At 38.5% G+C, this 19,735-nt stretch overlaps 1 protein-coding gene across 1 annotated transcript in view; it reads left to right on the forward strand.

Moving 5' to 3' along the window:
* EGF (epidermal growth factor) overlaps positions 1-19,735 on the forward strand; it is a 58,174-nt gene that overhangs the window by 10,340 nt on the left and 28,099 nt on the right. Inside the window, exons 3-11 of the mRNA XM_053941852.1 lie at positions 2,974-3,173; positions 4,137-4,318; positions 5,723-5,953; positions 7,541-7,743; positions 11,925-12,050; positions 13,056-13,178; positions 15,376-15,498; positions 16,639-16,764; positions 17,749-17,885. Of these exons, the coding sequence (XP_053797827.1) occupies positions 2,974-3,173; positions 4,137-4,318; positions 5,723-5,953; positions 7,541-7,743; positions 11,925-12,050; positions 13,056-13,178; positions 15,376-15,498; positions 16,639-16,764; positions 17,749-17,885 (1,451 nt within the window). The remainder of the gene's footprint in view (positions 1-2,973; positions 3,174-4,136; positions 4,319-5,722; positions 5,954-7,540; positions 7,744-11,924; positions 12,051-13,055; positions 13,179-15,375; positions 15,499-16,638; positions 16,765-17,748; positions 17,886-19,735) is intronic.

Raw genomic sequence — 19,735 nt, forward strand, 5'->3', positions numbered from 1 at the left:
CAGTGCTGTAAGATTAGAAGCAGGAAGTCCTTATTTTTGCTTTCATCCATTGGCAGTTTAAACATGAGTGCTCCTGTGAGTTATTTCTCTCCCTTCCTCTGACATGAGTATATAAATTGATATTTAAATGTGGGAGATGCATTTAAATTTACAAGATTTTAGCTCTTCTAAGAGGAAAATATTTGCAGTTACAGCCTTTGATTAAGCCTCATTTTGTCCTCAACTACTGCTACCCAGGGAAAAAAAAATGAGTTGGATTTTATTGATTAGCTTAATCCTATATTGCATCTAGATTATGTGGTGGGAGCACTCTGAAGTTCATCTCTTACCTCTCCACTTTGACTTCCTGAATGCTTGGCTTTGGTTCCTGTCTCGGATACACCATAGCTCCCTTCTGATCCAGGACCCAAAGTTTTCTATTTTTTGGCTGTTTACCTGTGACTATCTTGCTAATGCAGAGATGGGATGTGACAAGGCATGTTTCTGACCTGAGAAGTGGGAGCTGTACTTGAGTACCTGTGTCGATTTTGGGATCACGAACATAACCAAAATTATTCTGTAGAGCTCCCAAACTGTCATCAACACAATTATTTTAGTCCAGGCCCTAGAATCATCATAATTATCAGCAACATGTAACTCACAAAGACCCAAACTGGATTTTTTGTGGTCCTGCCTAAACATCCATAATTCCTTTGCAAGCTCTCCACTTCTGAACTGAAGTGAAAACCAGCGTGTTGTTTCCCAGTGATATTTGTGCACAGGTATCTTTCAAAGAACAATCTTTCCTTCATATTGGAGTACTTCAATTTTTTAACATGCTATTACTAACATTTATAGTAACAGCAGAAAGTGACAGATGGAGCTACTGTGATGGATAAGGAACCCTTAAGTCAGGTATAAACCCTTCTGTGGGGGATACACCAGGTGAAATACCCTCATGTTATAAAGACAGGAAGATCTTTGGTGCAGATATGGTTTACCTGCTAATTAAACCCCTGATAAAATTGAGTCCTAAATCTGACTGGTGCCTCTGTAGCAAAAGTTAGATTTGTTCAGTTCTTGTTCCATGTGGAGCCCTCATTCACAGGTTCCTGGAAGGGAATTCAGAGAGTGGAAAGGACAAAACCAAAGTGTATAAATATTCTTGGTCAACTAATTGGCAAAACTGCAGGCAGTAGCTGTCAAATCCCTTAAATAAATCACCCTGGCCACTCTTCAACTTTCATTTAACATTCACATGAAGCAAGTCTTCATTGTTCAAATATGGGGTTGGTCAGTTCAAGTAGCAGCAGGAAAAGAAAGTAATTAAAATCTCGTAAGCAGCTGCTATAATTAGGTGATAGCTTTAAAAATTGATATACAAAACATTCTGCTAACATAGAAAAAGTGTACTGACCATCTTCCCTGTGAACAAGACAAAATTACATCTTGGATGCTCATTAGAACTTTCTTCACTTGGAGAAATCAAAATTTGTCTCTTTCCTCTGCTTTGAAAGGAGAATTAAACATCCTTGCAACTATGAAGGTGAAGCATCTGTCTCAATTTTGTAGAAGAGCTTTTTGTTGAGTTTAAAGCCTCGGTTTTCATGCTAATGGTAAAGATATTTAGTTAAAAAAAGATGTGAACCTTGTCAATAAAACCAGTTTAATTTTCAAAAGTGTATGTGTAAGAAAACTGGCGGTAGTGCATCTTTGATGGCATCTATTCCAAATAAATAGAGTTGCTTCTTCATTGTGGAATAATTCAGCAATTGATTTCAGAGGCTTGAAGACTGTCATTCTGTTGGATCTATAGCAATAATTGCATTTCAAAGTCAGTCAGGTTAAGGACTACTTGTATGCCAGTATCTGTTGTTTCAGGCAACTACGTTCTAAAATTCCAACATTACTGACACAATGGGATTTATGTTTTGTATGTTTTTTTAGTAGTAAATTAAAGAATAGACTCGATGCCCACAAATATTTGTATATATATGAACAAACAAAATAGCAAACAACATACCCATGTTTATTTTCAAAATTAAAGTTAAAATGTGTTGGTTACATAAGAGCTGCTTTGCTATATGCACTTGACAGAGAGCCTGAATGAAAATCCATGTGGTTTGGAAAGGTAGTTAAGGTTCCTTGTACAATCTTTATTGTGCTCTACAGTGATACCCTAAAAATAACAAAGAAGACTTGATAAAACTGGATCAGTTTATGCCATACCAATTGTACTTCCATACTTATAACCTTGTTTTAAGGTTGCACCAAGGCTATTGGAATCATCCTAGCTGCTCATCATTTTCAGCCTTAATTGGTTTTCTGGAGTATGGGGCATAAGTGGATAAAATAATAACATAACATAAAATATGTTAAGTTACTATTATACTCTTACCCTTTGCTCATTACAAATAGAGATTTTGTCTGGAAGAAGTTGTTGCTTTTGAGCTGTTAGAGTTTTAAGTATGGGTCTTTTGTTTTCCTTCAGCCTTCTGCAGCACAAGAAACCTCCCCAATCTTCAGTTTCTTCCTTTTTCCTGTCTTGGGATCTTTAATTTCCCTTTTTGTATAGTTAAAGGAAGGTTCCAGGCTACCTCTCTGTGATAAATTCTTGCTAAAGCACAATAGTTTGAGTGATCTTCAACTTGGAGGCACATCTATGGCAAACTTCTTTCAGCCTCAGTTGGCAAGCATGCAGCAGTTGTTCTGACCTCTGACTGGGCTGTAGGATTTGGGGTAAGTGGTAACAACCACTGTCGTTGCAGTTTCCTAACTCAGATTTTGCCATAATTTTCAGCATTGGATGTGAAAGGACCACTACATTTATATATTACTGGTTGTCTGTGATACACCTAGAAAGTTGCTATTAAGAAATGAGACATCTAAATCTTGAACTTCCTCTTTGACTAGTATGCGACTGATGGGAATTTAATGCAGCAAAAATGTAATTATTATCAATTAATTGGTCTCATTTTGTTTTCTCCACACCAGACCCAGCACCATTCCTGCTTTTTAGTCATGGAAATGCCATCTTTAGAATTGACACTGAAGGGACAAATCACGAAAGATTGGTTTCTGATACTGGCCCATCAACACTTATGGATTTTCATTATGTAGAAGAGAAAGTGTATTGGGTAGATTCTGAAAGGCGACTACTTCAAAGAATTAATCTAAATGGTACAAAACGAGAGGTAAAGTAATCAGTTCTTTGGAATTCTCCTAGTTAAAGGTGTAAACCCCTCTGTAGAAACCACCTGCTCTTAGGGTACAGTTCTGCCTTTACTGTTCATACATAAGCACTTTACTTTTGCTTTTTTAATAGTTCTGATCCTGAGCCCAGGCTGTTTTACTGGCATTCACATTCAGTACATATGGTATTTTCTGTGGATCAGGTGAATGCAGGAGAGAATTGAGTAAAAAATGCAGGAGAGGAAATTCAAACAAACTAAAGCTTTGTAGTCTTTAATGCTTCTATCAGTTATAGATTATTCTCTGGTATTAGGTTTTCTTCAAGATTATCGTAACACAAGCTGACACAAATGCTATGAGAAGAATGTGCTTGAATTCATACTCATTTTTTTCTCAAACCTTTTATTGGTTTCTATGGTTGCAAAAATGCTATTAGCATTTTATTCTTTGTTCAGAAAGAAACGGTGCAGTTCATTGCATCTGGCTGATTAAGAAGGGCAGACAGGCTGTTCTGGATGAACTTTATTGCTGTGAGAGTGTTCTTTTGTTTGAGAGAGATTGCCAGTATCATTTACCTATGTGAAGTTTTCACTCATGTATTTTCCCCTGATTTTTAAGGGATCAGGGTCCAGCAACAGTGTGTTAGAATACTTCCAACTGGGTGCTTTGTAGTGTGCCAAATGCAAAAAATTGTAGCTAAATATTAATCCAGTATATTTCTTGTGCAGAATAGTTTCTTTTTTCAGGGAGTCACTGAGCTCAGAGGGGGTACGTATAAGCACAAAGAACAAATGAAAGTGATGAAAGAGAAAGCAAGAGGAATAGCTACAGGTCAGAAAGAAAATGAAGCAGGCAAAGGAATGAACTGGAAAGTTCCATCTGGGTCTTCTATTCCCTGTAATGAAAGCCAAGTTTAGAGTAGTTATTAGGATTCCTCTTGTCAACTCATTTTTTCTTGTTTACAGAGACTGTGTTACATAGACAAAGGCATTTCAGGATTTGCTATTGACTGGATAAATCAAGACATTCTCTGGGCCAACAGACAGAAAGGAACCATAGAAGCAACTGACATGAATGGGAAGAAACGCCGCGTTCTTCTACGAGCTGTTGGTCGTCCCACAAGGATTACCATTGATGCTGAACAAAGGTAATTTTAAAGGAGTTAGTAATTTCATTGAAATGGACTCCAAATATGTAAAGTAGTATGATTGTGGTTTCATGGAATCATAGAAATGGATTAGAAGAGACCGTAAAGGTCACCTAGTTCCAACCCACTCACCTTGGATAGGGCATCTTCCACTAGACCAGGTTGCACAAAGTCCCATCTGACCTGCCTTGAACAATTCCAGGGGTAAGGCATCTACAACTTCTCTGGGCAACCTATTCCTCCGCCTCACAACCCTCACAGTAAAGAATTTCTTCCTAATATCCAATCTCAATCTACCCTCTTTCAGCAAAGTTTCTGGGTAGGAAAGCAGTATTGGAGAAACAAAGGGAATGATGCCTGCAACTGCTGGGAGTCACTTGTGCTCCAGACCCAGCACACTTAGAACAGAAATTGGTATGTTTTCTGAAAAAAGAAAGGTCAAAACTGACAGTTTGATGCTGTTTCCCTTGTTTCTTTATCAGCGTCTCTGAATGGTGGCTCTGAATCCACTGCTGCTGCTTAGCATCACTAGTAGTTTGTCCTTCATAGAGATGCTTCTTTCACCTTCAAGTAATTTACATGGAGAACCATGTTTACATGAAAGACCTGGCTCCTCAAGTTATACCAGTATGAATTACCACAGTGGTCTCTCCATGCTAATTTCCCCTTACACAAAAACCCAAAAACCTCTTGCATAAAAATTGCAAAAAAATTGGGGAAAAAAAAAAAAACCCAAACAAACAAACAAAAAAACCACACACACAAAAAAAAAAAAAACCAAAAAAAAAAACCAACAAAAAAACCCCAAAAAAAGCTTAAGCAGAATTGGAAATGCTTCTGTTTTGTTTAGCAAGAACATATCTTAGTTGCCACTTTTGATTTGCAGTAAAGCTGCTCAGCAGCGTGTGCAACTAATTTAATATTAAGGTTCATGTGTCTATTCCTACCACATTTGAACATAAACCAAACTTCTGATTATAGTAGCATTGCTAATACTCTTTGGAATTTTGCCATCTCAGAGGGCTTTAGGGTGTGGACATCAGACCTGCCTTTCCTCAAATTTGCAGGAGCTCCCCATAGATTTGAGAAGGAATTGCAGTTTCCTTGACTGCACGGCTGAACAAAGTAGAGAGACAGACAATAGTGCTTTGTGGTTAAGCTGGGCTGATTCCTGCTTGACCTACTTGAGGGAAATTGCTGCTACCTCTAGTAATACTAGCTTCTAGTATCTCCAGAAGTATTTGTAGTTCTAGTATCACACTGAGAAATTTTGTATACAGAAGCAACTAAATAACTTAATAAAGAGTATGTAGCTGTGATGTGATTTTGAAAATGTAGGGTTTGTTTGTTGTGGGTTTTTTTTGTTTTGTGTTGTTTTTTTAAACATGCCCCTCTTGCCTGCAGGCTGTTGTTTTTGTCTTCAGATGGTACAGTTTCCAGCATACACCGAGCGTCCCTCAGTGGAAGTGATATGATAAATATTTTAAAAACTACAGAAAAAATAAAGACCATCTCACTAGATTTGGTTGACACAAGGCTCTACTGGATCCAGCATGACCACGGAAAAGAGATTTCCCATATTGGATCATGTGACTATGATGGTGGAGGTGTTAGTTTCCTCAGAAATTCTGTCCGGTGAGTTTTCCTCAGCTTGTCAGAGATGAAACATTCATTTCAGGGATGCAATTAAGTTCCCTCCCTCATCCTCCCTTTTATTGGGTCAGTTCACAATATGAGGAGTATAAAGTGTAATGCACATGGCCTGTGACTGTAAATGTAATATTAATGATAGGAAATTGGAAAAATGTCACTGTTATAAGGATAATACTGCCACTCAGCACTCTCCATCTTCCAAGCTTTCAGCAAATTATAACTAATTAATCCGTAGAAATCCTCTCTGAGTGTTTATTAGTGGCCTTTTTCTGCAGATAGAGGAGCCAAAAGGAGAGATTAAATGATTTATCCAAGGTCACAGTGGGTGAGCTCAGGTGTCTGAGCTGTGCTCAGGAGACTGAAGTCCATCCTCATCTAAGCCTGTTGTCCTCCTTAGCTGCTGGCTGCGGAGGCTCGGCGCTGTGCTCAGCCTCCCATCAGAAGCATCAGCAGATGTGGTGAAAACTGCGCTGTGCAAGAGAATTGTCCTGCCCCAGTGCCAGTGCTAAGCATGGCTGAGGGGGCTCTTAGACCCATGTCCTTTTGATCTTCATGCTGTGCAGGGGTACAGGTGGCCAGTGGTGGCCATGGGGTCAGTGAGGGGATCAGGAAAAGTTATCACTGCAGTGTCTCAGTATGGTTGGGTCGCCATGTGTGGAAAAGGGATTTCTGACAGTAAACTGAGAAAAATACAGTTTTGCTGGCCTGCTTGTTTAAATATGTGGTCCACCCTTTTCATGTGGTGAACACAAAGTTGGATTCTTCCTGCATTTGCATTACCAGCAGTCAGTTTGGATTTTTCCTTACTTTTTTCTCCCTTTCTCCCTTGGGTTGGTTGCTGTTCACTGGGGTATTAATCCTTTAGCCTGGATGATCTGGATTCTGTTTTCCACCTGGATTATGTTTTCCTGGAAAGTAGAAGACAAAAATACCCTTTTCAGTATTTTTTCTGATTTCTCCCTTATTTAAAACTTGGCCCTTTTGTGATTTCTGCTAGCTGCTATAACTGACTAGTGAATGGAACCTACGTTCCTGAGATAGGAGAAGCAGCAGAAGATGGATTTTAGGAGTGCCCTACTCCTGCCACTCCATCTCCACCCTGATTTCCTCAGACAGTCAGAATTGTCAGAGCAGGCACTGGATATTGACAAACAGTGGGACTTATCTGACCTACATCCTTCAACAGACCAAGTTTCCATTTTGGTTGCTGGATTCACCAGAAGCAGGGTCACACCTAGGCTTTCTCTCCCAGTTACGTCAGTCCTGACCAATAGATCATTAAACCTGTGAGAAATGCAGGTTATCGATTTTGTGTCTATTTCTTAAAAAATTGCAGGATTGAGTGCTGAATTATTTTGGGAATGTCTCTGCACCTCTTTTGATTCTCTGATTCTCATATATAGAAGATACTATAGTGTGTGTATATACACACACACACACACACACACACACAATGTCAAAAGAAGGTAATTTTCAGTGAACTTGACTGAACTAGGCACTCAGAAAATGTTTAAGTGAGTAAATATGTAGGGATCAAGTAATGTGCCACTTTGCTCTCTTCTCTTGCAGACATCAGTTGCTTGGTATGTCTCTCTTTGCTGAGCACCTGTACTACTCAGACTTGAAGTCTGGCATGATATGGAGAGCCAACAAATATACTGGAAATGTTGTAGTCACAATTAGCCTGAAGCCATCATTTTTCCCACCAGTGGAGATAAAAATAGTACATCCATTTAAGCAGCCAGGTGCAAGGATTGATTCTCAGGATTTGGGTAAGTAAATGTAATGCTGCTATGTGTAAGAATAATAATGTCATACACTCTGGTTCTCTGCAGTAAGAATTTTCTTTGGCAAAATTCCAGGCCTTAGTAAAATAAAGGAAAAACTTTTTTTTTACTTCAGTGGTCCACAGTTCCACTTGGTGTGTGCAGCTCCAGCTGAGTATCGGGGTAGAAGCATACTGAGCATGAACTGCTTGTTTCATTAATTAATATACACATGCAGATAAATGTGACACTCTCATTCTCTTGCCTTTCTTTACACAATGATATTTTTATGCTTTCTTGCTAAATGCACAAAGCATACAGATTTTTAACCCTCTGCCTACGTTAGCCTCACCAAATGTCTGCTTCATTCTGGAAGTTTTAGTCTAAGGCGTATCTAAACAACTCTGATTATTACAGCAGCGAAGGATTTTAAGCACACAGTACTACAGTTCTACAAGTGGATGTCTCAGCTTTGCTGTGAAATGATTCAATTAAAAGTCAGCAGGTCTTAGACAGTCTTGAAGCTGCTATAACAACTATATGATAAGAGACTCCTGCCTCTTTAATTGATACCAATTGCAGCTCACAGTATGAATTGTCATCTCACTGCCTTTCACTGTGGATCCAAAAATGAAGGTAATTGACTTGCAATAGTTCACCTTCCTTGGGGATTCCTGCTGAGGCAGTAGGAAGTGGGGGATGTCCAGGGAAATAATGTCTTGTCCTCTAGTCTCTGGGGAACGGAGCATTCTTGCTTTAATGGAATAGCTTTTGTCACCAGTTTTTCTTGGATAAGAGCAATGGGGCAAAGAGCATGGAGGCATTTGTGTGCCAAGCTGTGGTTGCACAGCTCCCAAGGGAAAAAGGCCATTGATTCCCAGAGGTATAAAGACATGGGGAGAATGTAGTGTTTGTTTTAGTTCATATGAGCAAAAATCAAACTGTAAATATATCTTTGAACTATTCCTAAATAGCTACTATAAAATAGGCTTTGTCTTTCTTCATGACAACCAACAGCTCTACCATGCAGTCTGTGCCCTCTGAAGACTGGTCTGAGTGGGAAAATCAAAACCTTCAAAGGAACTTCCCCTTCAAATTCTTTGCTTACAGTGCCAAGATGTGTTGAGATGCAGAAGATAGTGTTCCTGGAAATCAAGCTTACCCTTGTAAGCACAGGGAGTCTCTATTCAGAGACAATGCTTGATCTGTCCTTACTTTGGGGAAAATGGTTGTCCTGGCAAATGGAAGCACTTTTTTCTACTGACACATTTGGTGCCCTCACATAGAGGAACTAGGGCAAGAATGTGCAGCTTAATTTCAGTGACCATGGGCCTTTAGCCTTTATTCTTCTCTCAGAAGATTTACTCCACTTCTTCCACCCAAGCATTCTGCTTTCTGGCATTTCTCTTTCCATGGAAAAGGGCTTTCCCTGCTTTTATTAATATATAACCTACCAATGTTTTCAAATGTATGTATATTTCCAACATATTTAGTAACTTTTTGTATGATAGTAAGTGCTGTCAGTAGTAGGCTTTAAAAAAAAAAAATTCCAAATAACTTCTTGTAAAATGTCTGGGACGTGATGGAGTAGAAAGAAGCTTAACAGGCTGAATCCAGATGAACCTTTTGGACTTTGTATGTGCATTGCTTGGCTTATCCAATGCAAGAACGGGGATGAAAGGAGGACTAATGAGCCTGGAGTTCAAATGAGATTTATAGCTGATCTTACAACAGAGAAACCTGAAGATAAAAGCATACCTAGACTAATTGCATGCTCTGTACAAGCTAAGAAAATGTACATTGCAATGCAGTGTCAGCTGTGAATTATCAAGCCTTATATAAAGCAGATAACTACTGAGTTCCTTCAGATGAAACTTAGGAGAAGTGTGCAACTGATATGATTTGATTTTTTACTGGAATTTGAATTACTTACTTTGTTAAATTCCTCAGGTTCCCTCTTCCCTTACTCTTTCAAATTACTTCCTTGGACTGGTCAGGGCCAATTAGTAGAGAGAAGAGCATTAATTCATCTACGGGTTTGTTGTAACCCCACAGAACAACTTTGGTGTGTCACTTTTAATAACAGCTCATAAAATATCTGAAATACCTTAAAATCTCAAATACTGCCTCTGGAATTCTTTGAAGGAATCTTTCCTAACATATTGATGATATACAGTACTCTTGTAATTTTTTAATTTTTTTTTTTTTTTGAGAAATTATGTTGTGTTTCTTTCCAGTGTAAGATACAAGCATCAGGCTAATATCTGAGTATATGTACTTCCATGTAAAACAGGTGATGGGAGGGCAAAAAACCCTGCAAAACACAAATAAGTTAGTAAGAGTGGTTTATAATGGTGCTCTTCTAGAAAATATTACATTATAAACTTTGTGATTCATAACTTAATCACCATTAAGCTTTGAAATGTGATTTGGGTTTTATGTATTGATATGGCTACATAGAGTTCTAATACTTATTCAGTTAAGAATTATTATCTTCTAGAGATTGTCCAGATGGCAAAACTATAGCTTCTATTATTTATTCTGTAACTCCCAGGTGTCTTGGTTCTTTTTAGACCACTTAGATCAATAATGGTACAACCATGTGGAGAAAAATCAGAAGCAATGATAAGCATATGATGCAGCCTTGAATGTGGTCTTGTTTTTGGATTCTGTTGTTTTGTGGTTCCATGCACTTGCAATTTTGTCATTCTAATGAGTTCTTTATTTGAAGATTAGACTCTCCACTACTGTATGTTCCTGATTCAGTTGCAATAGAAAAAGATTGTCTCCAATTCAAAATTAATTCTACAAAACAAGAGGCTCACCTAAACCCACACAAAATTCTAGTCTCTTAAAAGATAACATACTAAATAACATAGATAATCTCTACCTAGTCATCCATTCATAATTTTGCATTTACTGGTATGACCTTTGCTAGAGAAGACTTAACCTGTTAACCAAATATGTGCAAGGTGTCTGTGCCTGTAGCCAAGCTGCAGTGTCTGTCTGGGAAATTATATATTATTACTTTTATAGATGTGATCTGTCTTTCCACCAAGGGGCCAACGTTTTCTCTGTTGTAGCTGGCAGAAGAATAAATTTGGAGCTTAAATATTATGCAGTTATCCATCTCTTGGAGTTTATATTGTGAATGGGAAACAGCAGAAGAAAGTTGGTCACATATGTGTTTATTTGCCTGTATGAGCCCATGATGTCTTACACACACAGCCCAGGGCAAAGACAGCATTTTGTGTGGCTGCACACCCATATTCAGTAGCATCAGTTCAAATAAAAATAACCATTTTGGAGACAAAAATAAAATCATGAGTGCTACATATCTGTGAAAGCACCAGCTCTGAAAGATAGCTGAGCACAGACATGAGGCTCTGCAAATTCTTCCCATGAGAAAAGTTACTGGAGTAGCTTTTCCTGCGAAGCAGGAGAAATAGGAAGGCTCCTGGGGACCAATAAAAAATGTTGGGCATATTATTTCTTCTTTCTTTGAAGAAAGGTTCCGAGTTTGAAATTTGAGCTCAACATTTGTAATGCTGAATTTCTCATAGAGCTACACAGACACAAAGATTCTCTAGAATGCACTAATATCTTTTGCCCAAATGAAACACATGGTCATTATAACCTCCCGTTATATTTTTTGTTAAATAATATGAGCAGTAATGTGGTACTGATACTCCAACAACAACAACAACAACAGTCTTTGTATGCTGTGTCTTAAAAATGTCCCTTCTCTCTCTTTTTTGCATGCGTGCTCCCTCTCTGTTGCTCTTATTTCTGAGTGTTTTACAAAGTAATATATAATACTGTGCAGAACTGGGGGTGTAGGAAACTTGAATTTTCCCTTTCATAGTCACTCTAGGTATGGACCCAAACCAAACCATCCCCTAGTTCATGCTTTCTCTAAATCTTCTTGTGCTGGAATAGAGCTCGAAATGATTGTTTGCACACACCTACTCCTAGTATTCCAAGTACTTTAACTTTTACAGTGACTGTTTTTTTGCCTGATTTTACCAATGGAAAAAAAATATGAAGTTATTTTATATTAAAAAGAAATTCCTCAGCTTGGTTGAACAAGCAGATGTTGAGAAGAAAATACATCTCTTATCATCTTTCTACTGGAAGGTTAATATGATAAGAATTCCATTCTACTTACATTGTAATTGTTCTTTCAGAAAAAGGAATCTGTGATTTGAACAGAGAAAAGTGCAGAAGAAGAATCTGCAGGCCAGATTCAAGGATTCATCGGTGTAAATGTTCTAGTGGCTTTATTTTAAGTCGAAATAAACAGTTTTGTGAAGGTAATACGTTAATTTCTCATCAGCTTTATTCCATCACATGAAAAAATTAATCAGTTCTTTTACTTAGTATCTTGAGTTTGAAAAATTACTATGAGCTTTTAAAAATTTCAGTGTGCCATTTCAGTTTTGTGTCCTTCCAAGTCTGAAATAGTTTAAAAAGAGACCTATGAAAGTGTTATTGGTGCTATTCTTGTGACAAAATTTGGTCTTAGTCTGAGTAGATAAAGGAGCTTCAGATAGGTAGAAATGCTTATGTGTGCTAATTTAGTTTTAGTAATAAGGATGAAACTGGATATATCACCAAAGGTGAAACTTGCAATAATCCAGCAACAAGATGTCTGTCTGAAGTATCATTTCAAAAAAAGACAGAAATTCTTAACATGCTTCTAAATACTTTTATCTGGATTGTTTTATTAAAAATCTAAAATTGCTATTAATAACATAATACTTTTTAAAGCATCTCTTTCCCTACATGACCAGATTTTATAAGACATAATGGCATCAGATTTCCTAGACTGGAGGATTTACAAACTTGCCTGAGCATCAGTATTCCAATTCTCAGGAAATTCTCAGGTTTGATTCCTGAATTTCAACTTCTACTACACTTGTGTTTTGAGGCTTTTATTTAAGTCATGTTGAATCCAAATTTTAAAAAAGAATCTTTGTTTTAAGAAGGTGTCTAATGTATGTGTTTTGGTTGTGCACAGTATTTAAATGGCACTGGAATCTGTATGGAAAGGCATCTTTTTCAAAGTCCTCTAGGCACCTATGCTGGACATACAGATCACGAGTATGTTTTGCTAGAAGGTTTTTAACACTGATTTGAATGAGGTCCGCAAACTTGTTTTCTTATAGTTCATTAGGAAAAACACATTTTTGTGAAATGAATGCAAAAATGTATGTACTTTTTCAGACTGTTACTTTGTTCTATTAATCTATTCCCTAGCATTGGCTGATGAGGTTATTCTGACACAAGAAGTTCTTTTTTTTTTTTTTTTTTTGCAGATATTAATGAATGTGGCTTCTGGAATCATGGCTGCACTTTAGGCTGTGTGAACATCCCTGGTTCCTATTACTGCACCTGCCCGAGAGGCTTTGTTTTGCTGCCTGATAGGAAAACATGTCATGGTAAGGAGCTGTAATGGACAAACACTTGGAGTATCTTATTGGAGAGAGACCTCATTTCACACTGGAACTGCTGAAAGTTTTGTGGATTGCATTGCTTGCTTCCAATCCCATGTTATGTAAGCAGGATCGGCTTAAAGTGAGTGAACTGATTTCAGGTATCATGTTTAAGGAAGCGTAAGTTACACGTGAGAAATTGTATATGCTTCTTCAGAGGAGCAAAAAATAAACAAGTCATGTTTCCAGAGAGACCTCTTCTCAGATTGGGCCCGGTGACACATTCCAGGTGGATGTGCATTTATGTATTTTTAAATGTGGTCTCTGAATTTGGCTCACTTTCTAAGGATTTGCCCAGTCTCTGAAAGAGCAGCTCACAGCATCATGTATTTTCTTTTTAGATCAGGGCTGACAGCATTGCTAATATGTATGACATTAGTGAATTAAATGTGTATGCTCAGCCTACAAATGAATTAAGCCTTTCCGGAATAAGTCTAGAACATAAAATGTGAAAAGCTTCCAAGTTTTGAGGTCTTAGAATATTGTCAGTCACTTTTGAAGTGAAACTTATGCATAGACAAAGGTCCTTCTACTTTGTTTCTGTGGAAATAAAACACTGGTATAAGGCCCAAGCAGGAGTGCCAGTGCACACCTATGAATTTTGTGTGGATCATGGCAGGATAAGGATCTAGGGTATATTAAATATCACTACTGGAGGGTAAATATAGCCATAGAATCTAACAGACTCTAGCAGTTAGTCTATTTTAGACTCCAAGAGTCCTGGGCAGGGCCAGGAGCTGGACTCGATGATCTCTGTGGGTCCTTCCAACTCAGGATATTTTGTGATTCTGTAAGAGCCTCTTTATTAAGAGGGAGCCAGAAGCAGGACTCAGTGACCCCAGCGTGGGGGTCCAGGGTGTGTGTGACAGCTGCATAAGGCAGCCAACTGCAGCAGAAGAGATATGGGAGGGCTGCAGCCAGAGGTTACTGGGAGATGAGATGTCATTTTGCATCCAAAACAACATTTAGACACTGTGCAACTCAGTCCTACTTTGGATGACCAGCTTGAACTGTATGCCTGCATTTTGAGTGGCTCAAATTAGATAGAAAATAACGTTTTTCTAGCACAGGCTAGGAATGCAGGATGGACAGTGTGGCCTGCAGCACAAGGCAGATGCTCACCAACTATGCAGCTTGAGAGAGAGACACACAGAAGATGAGAAGTTCAAATGCTGGCCAGAGATTTTGATACTTTGTCTTCCAAGTCCTTTATGAAGCTCTTAATCTAAAGCCACAAGCTCTGGTCAGAAAGAATTTTCTGGACCCTATTCTCTGTGCTGAAGTGGTTAGCACAGTCCAGTCCAGAATGTTGTTGCCCTGCAGAGGCAATATTTGCAAGAGGTACGCACCATTTAGGCCAATGTGTGCAGCTGATTCATAGAAGAAGCTCTGGAAATCTTGCATTAGTTCCAGTCATATGGCACTAGAACTGGGACAAAGAGATGGAGTACTGCAATGCAGAACGTGGAAGGAGCACATCTTGTGAAACTGCACTAAAAAAAAAATATGTTGGCACTGCAATATTTCTAATAGCAAGTAAAGGAAAGATATTGCCAAGTCATCAGATAATTTTGCCCTTATAACTTCTAAAATTGACACTAAGGAACGTAGTTTTGTTTCTGGAAGGTTCATCTCCGGTTTTGATTGATCTTAAGTATACTCTTTTATACTTGGAGTAGTAGGAAAGTAGTTCTTCCTTATTCTCTTTGTCTTTTATATTTATTCTATCAGTATAGATTCCTTGTAGTTTTAAAACCTGATCTATTCTTGATGAAATATAAGAAAGAAAGATTTCAAAATTACTCCTATTTTGATAACATATCTTCAGAGAATTTTGGAAAACTTAAGGCTGGTAAGCATAATGGCTTCAGGACTCGGCAATTTTGGCTTTCTCCTTGGCTGTAATTAGGAGAAGGTGTGGAAAAAATTTGGAAAAGTAAAACAGAAACACAGTATAACAAACCACAGAAAGACTGCAGAAGTGTTTTACTCTAAATATCACACTTCCATTTATTGATATATTTATTTTCCCTATTTTTTTTTCTTCTTTTCTTATTTAAGAAGGTGTTAACATCTCTTACTGGGGGCTTAGTAAAAAATTTTATCATAATTTAGGATTTTTTTCCTCCTTAAATTACTGTAGAGCTAATTACCTGTACAAGTAATGACACTGGATGCAGTCACGGTTGCCTTCAGACATCTAAAGGCCCTGTTTGCTTTTGCCCTGAAGGATCTGTACTCAAAGTGGATGGCAAAACATGCACAGGTAAGTAACATTTTTCTTAGCTGAAGTGACTGCCAGGCTCTGTTTAGTCTTGGCACCAAGAGCCAGAAGAGCCAGAAGTGAATGAAGGTGTTTTACACTCGTTTTGAACAGCTGTAAATGATTGTACAATAGAATGTAAGGTGATTTGAGTGCCGACATGAGCAGTATTCATCTTCATTTTTTAATAGATTTTAGTAGCAGCAACATCCACTATTTGCTGGCCAAGTTCTTTCGTTGTCAGCACAGATCAAGGCATGTCTCAGATTTTTGCTGTGGGAGACATCTAAAATTTATATTTGAGAGGACATATATGTACAAAATTAAGGCTTGGGTGATAATTTTATTGGCATCATGCACTCCAGATTCAGACTCTAACTTACTCACAAATGGAATTTTTGCAGTCACAATACTTGAAGCTGCTACACTCAGTCTGTAATTCCCCACTTCAGCAATTTTCCAAATTCAGGGGACTGTAGCTTCTCAACTGCATCTTTTCAGTCTTAGGGGTCAAGATAGCTCCATTACTGACAGCCTTCTGCTGTGAAAAATCCTCTTTCACTTTTAATCCCTTTCATACTGTGGACTGTACTTTATACATAGATTCAGTCATTATTTCTGTTTTGCTAGCTCGTGTTGGTATTGAGAATATAACAGAAAAAATAACAAAAGAATGGTTTATTTTTACATGTAATCTTGTTTTTTCTTAGAAAGTATCAATTTGTCATCCTAGCTTAATTAACTTCTGGGGAGACAATGGCATTAATTTGCTGTTTCTTTGCATGGAGTGAAAAGTCTCATAAAATTTATTACTCTGATGTAGATGAGATTTGCATGGGAGAAGAGTTCTCTGAAACACATGAAAGACCCTCTCTCTTTATGTATCCCACCCTCCCACTTTGTGTTACAACACAACATCTTGTGTTGTAAGTTTTCAGGAAAACTCTGGAACAAGTTACTACTAATTTGCTTTCACTTCACTAGGCTTCTGCTTTCAGATTTTGGTAAATCTACCAGTCACTGAGATGATTTGCACTGTAGAAATCCTGAGCAGAGTGAACCATTCTCTTATACCTCTGATTTTGTTGTATTTTATTTTTTTTTAGAACGGCACAGTAAAATTTTACAAATGCTCTGTTTAAGGTTGCACATCTCCAGATAATGGTGGCTGCAGTCAGATATGCTCTTCTTTAAGCCCATCCTCCTGGGAGTGTGCTTGTTTTCCTGGATATAAGCTTCAGCGAGACAGAAAGCACTGCACTGCTATAGGTTGGTGTCTTGGTATGTTTGCATATTTTTGCCAATAAACGCAAACTTTTTTGAATTCTTTAAGGTGGATCAACTGGGATCCCTTTTGGCACTGATTTTAGGTTACTCTGTGAAACTTGGGAAGTATTAGATTTTAGGAAAGACAAGCTATTTTGGAAATAAACCAGAACAAGCGCCAGTATATGGTTCTGTCTCCTTCACAGAAAGTTCAATCTGCGACCCATCTTCAGCATTTCACTCCAGGCTGCCATATTGTGGATGCCTGTCCTGCAGTACACAAGGTTTTGTGCCTTCACATAAATATGGACATAGTTCCTGCCCAGTGTTACAGAACTGGGGCTGAAATCTCTGTATTTGGTGAATGGGATAGGGAATAGTCTGTTAAAGGACTTTCCATACAAGGACCACTCCCCCACTGGCCCCAGGAAGCTGAGATGTTTGATGTGCACTTTTGGATTCCAGACCCTTCTGTTCCTTCTGAGAAAAGGGCAGAGTCTGGTGATCAGCAAGGTATAAGCAATTGCCAAAGAGAGAGGAGGAAAAGAAGTTTTTGATTTGTGCCTGAAATAAGGGGAAAGCGGTGTATTTTTTTTTTTTTTTAATTTGGAGGACAGTATCTTTCTTGCTTTTATTACAAAATACTTCTCCATATGCAAAATTCAAGTTATTCTGGCATTTATGGTGATGCTGTGAAATGTAGGGAGATGATTGCCTCCAAGCTAAGGCACTCAGTTTGAAATGCAGCAGGACTAGTGACTCCTTTTGTCAAAAATGTCGAGGCTGATGCTGTAAACTTATATTCATATTTTTCTTTAATTTCTTAGGCAAGTGGAGTGTAGGAAAATTGTCGTAATTTCTTTTTGCCTTTGTTTCTCATTTTGTCTTTTACTGTTACTTATTTACAACGCTACTTATGTAGTAATGCAAGTTAGAGATCACTTTGAAATTAGTGCAACTAACATACTGGCAAATTTTAATTAACAGGTCCTAAGCCATTTCTGTTATTTGCAAATGGCCAAGATATCCGCCAGATCAGTTTTGATGGAACAGATTACACAAGTTTACTTGACTGGCAGATGGGAGTAGTCTTAGCACTGGACTCTGACCCAGTGGAAAATAAGGTAAGGCATTAAAAATGAGAGGATTCTGGAGTGTTGCAAGGACAAAAGGATTGAACTTTCATGTGCCTTAACCTTTCCTCTGTCAGTGATCTGGATTACGCATTATGCTGCTCGTTGTTCTGTCGCCTGTTTAGGAGCACAACTGGTATAGGCTGCCAAACATTAGCTGAAGAGTTTCATCCTTTAAGTATTCCTTTTTTGTACATTGAAAATGATAGTTCACAAAGAATTTGGATGTGTAAATTCACGTCAGGCATGATTTCAATTTCAAAGAACTTTTGTGTGAGTTTTCTCCATTAAGACTGCAGCGTTGTTTTCTGGGAATATATTGTGGGGTTTTCCCACTGTGTAGTGGTACAAGCAAAAGTATCTTTTTTCCTATCCAGCTAAATCTGTATGTTCCCTACTAAATGTTGGAGTAATCTTAACAAGAATTATTTCCCATGTCCTGATATTCTTGACCAAAACTGCTGAATGCTCACAGAGTCTATTGCTCTTCCAAAATTTGCTCATATCACATACTAGATAGTGCTGTTGGAAACAGGAATCTTCTCTGTATAAAGACCTGTTTGTCTGTGTGGCCACATCCTAATGTCCTACTCCTTGCCTGCAGAGTTGGGAAGAATAGGAGTTCAGCTGTGCTTTGCTAAACCTTCTGTGGCAGAAAGTTATCTTTTCCCATAGAGAGACTTATGTACACTGTAAAAGTGTTGCAAAGAAATACTGGATGGTACAGTGAAAGCTGATGAGGAGCTCAGTTAAGTTGTTGGAAGCATCTCAAGGCCCAGATGGATCCAGCTAAACAAATATGAATGTTACCAGATCTGCATTTACAGGAGGAGCACTTCAGGCACTTCTGGAACATCTCCACTTGCTCCCAAAATAGGGTTCTGCTGGAGAGGCAGCAGTTGCCCTGTACTGTGCCAAGTGTGAATCAGCTGTGCAGGTGACTCTGGTGTGCACCTGGGATCCCCTCCTGTGCTGTTAGGTAGCAGTACAGAGGTGGGGGGACATGCAGGGGGCCAGCCAGGCTGCAGGAGCCTGGTCGTGTCAGCTGAGTGGCAAGGCAGCACCCCTCTGTGCTCCCAGAGTGTTGAATTAGCTGGGCTAAGGCTAGAGGCTCCCTCCTGTTTTGTTTGACCTCATGGCCAGCATCAAGGCAAAGTCATTTGTTTTGCTGTTACAATTTCCAAAGAAAGCCTCAGCACTACTTTTGATATGGTTGTGCCATACTGTGTTTGTATCCTCTGGTATTGGGATGCAAGTCAAAGTTTACACATCCTTGGAAAATGCAAACCTAGTTTCCCTATCAGCAAAGAACTTTTCTTTTGACCCCAAACTAAGAAACCTCTTCTGGAAATGTTGGAGCCTTACAGAATAGACATCTAGTAAAAAATTAAGATAGCTGCACAATAAAAGAGTGGAAAGAAATACAAGTAAATTTTATAACTCCTTTTCCCCTTCCCAGCTCCTTGATATACATAAAGTGCTACTATCTTCTCCACACTTCTTCCTTTTCAATGTGAGCAGCCAGTGAAATGACAATGTGCTTTTTTCTGCCTGTTCCAACTTTTGATTCCTCAGCTGTGCTTCATGTGAAGTAGCTGCTGGCTGGAACAAAACTACAGGATATTCAGTGGGCTGTATGTAGGGCAACCAGGATTTACAGCTAAGCACAAGCTGCCTGTAGAAGTCATCCTGGTTGAAGGATAAGTGCCTTTTTATTTGATCAGGGATCACGGGTTACCTGTGCAGCCTTTTGTGAATAAGCAGTTTAGGGAATTTTCCAGATGAAAAAGGTGTTTTAGAAATGGAGTTACTAGACAGAGGAGGTAGAGTAGAAAGTGAGA

Source organism: Vidua chalybeata, chromosome 4 (assembly GCF_026979565.1).
Source record: "Vidua chalybeata isolate OUT-0048 chromosome 4, bVidCha1 merged haplotype, whole genome shotgun sequence".
Classification (NCBI taxonomy): Eukaryota; Metazoa; Chordata; class Aves; order Passeriformes; family Viduidae; genus Vidua; species Vidua chalybeata.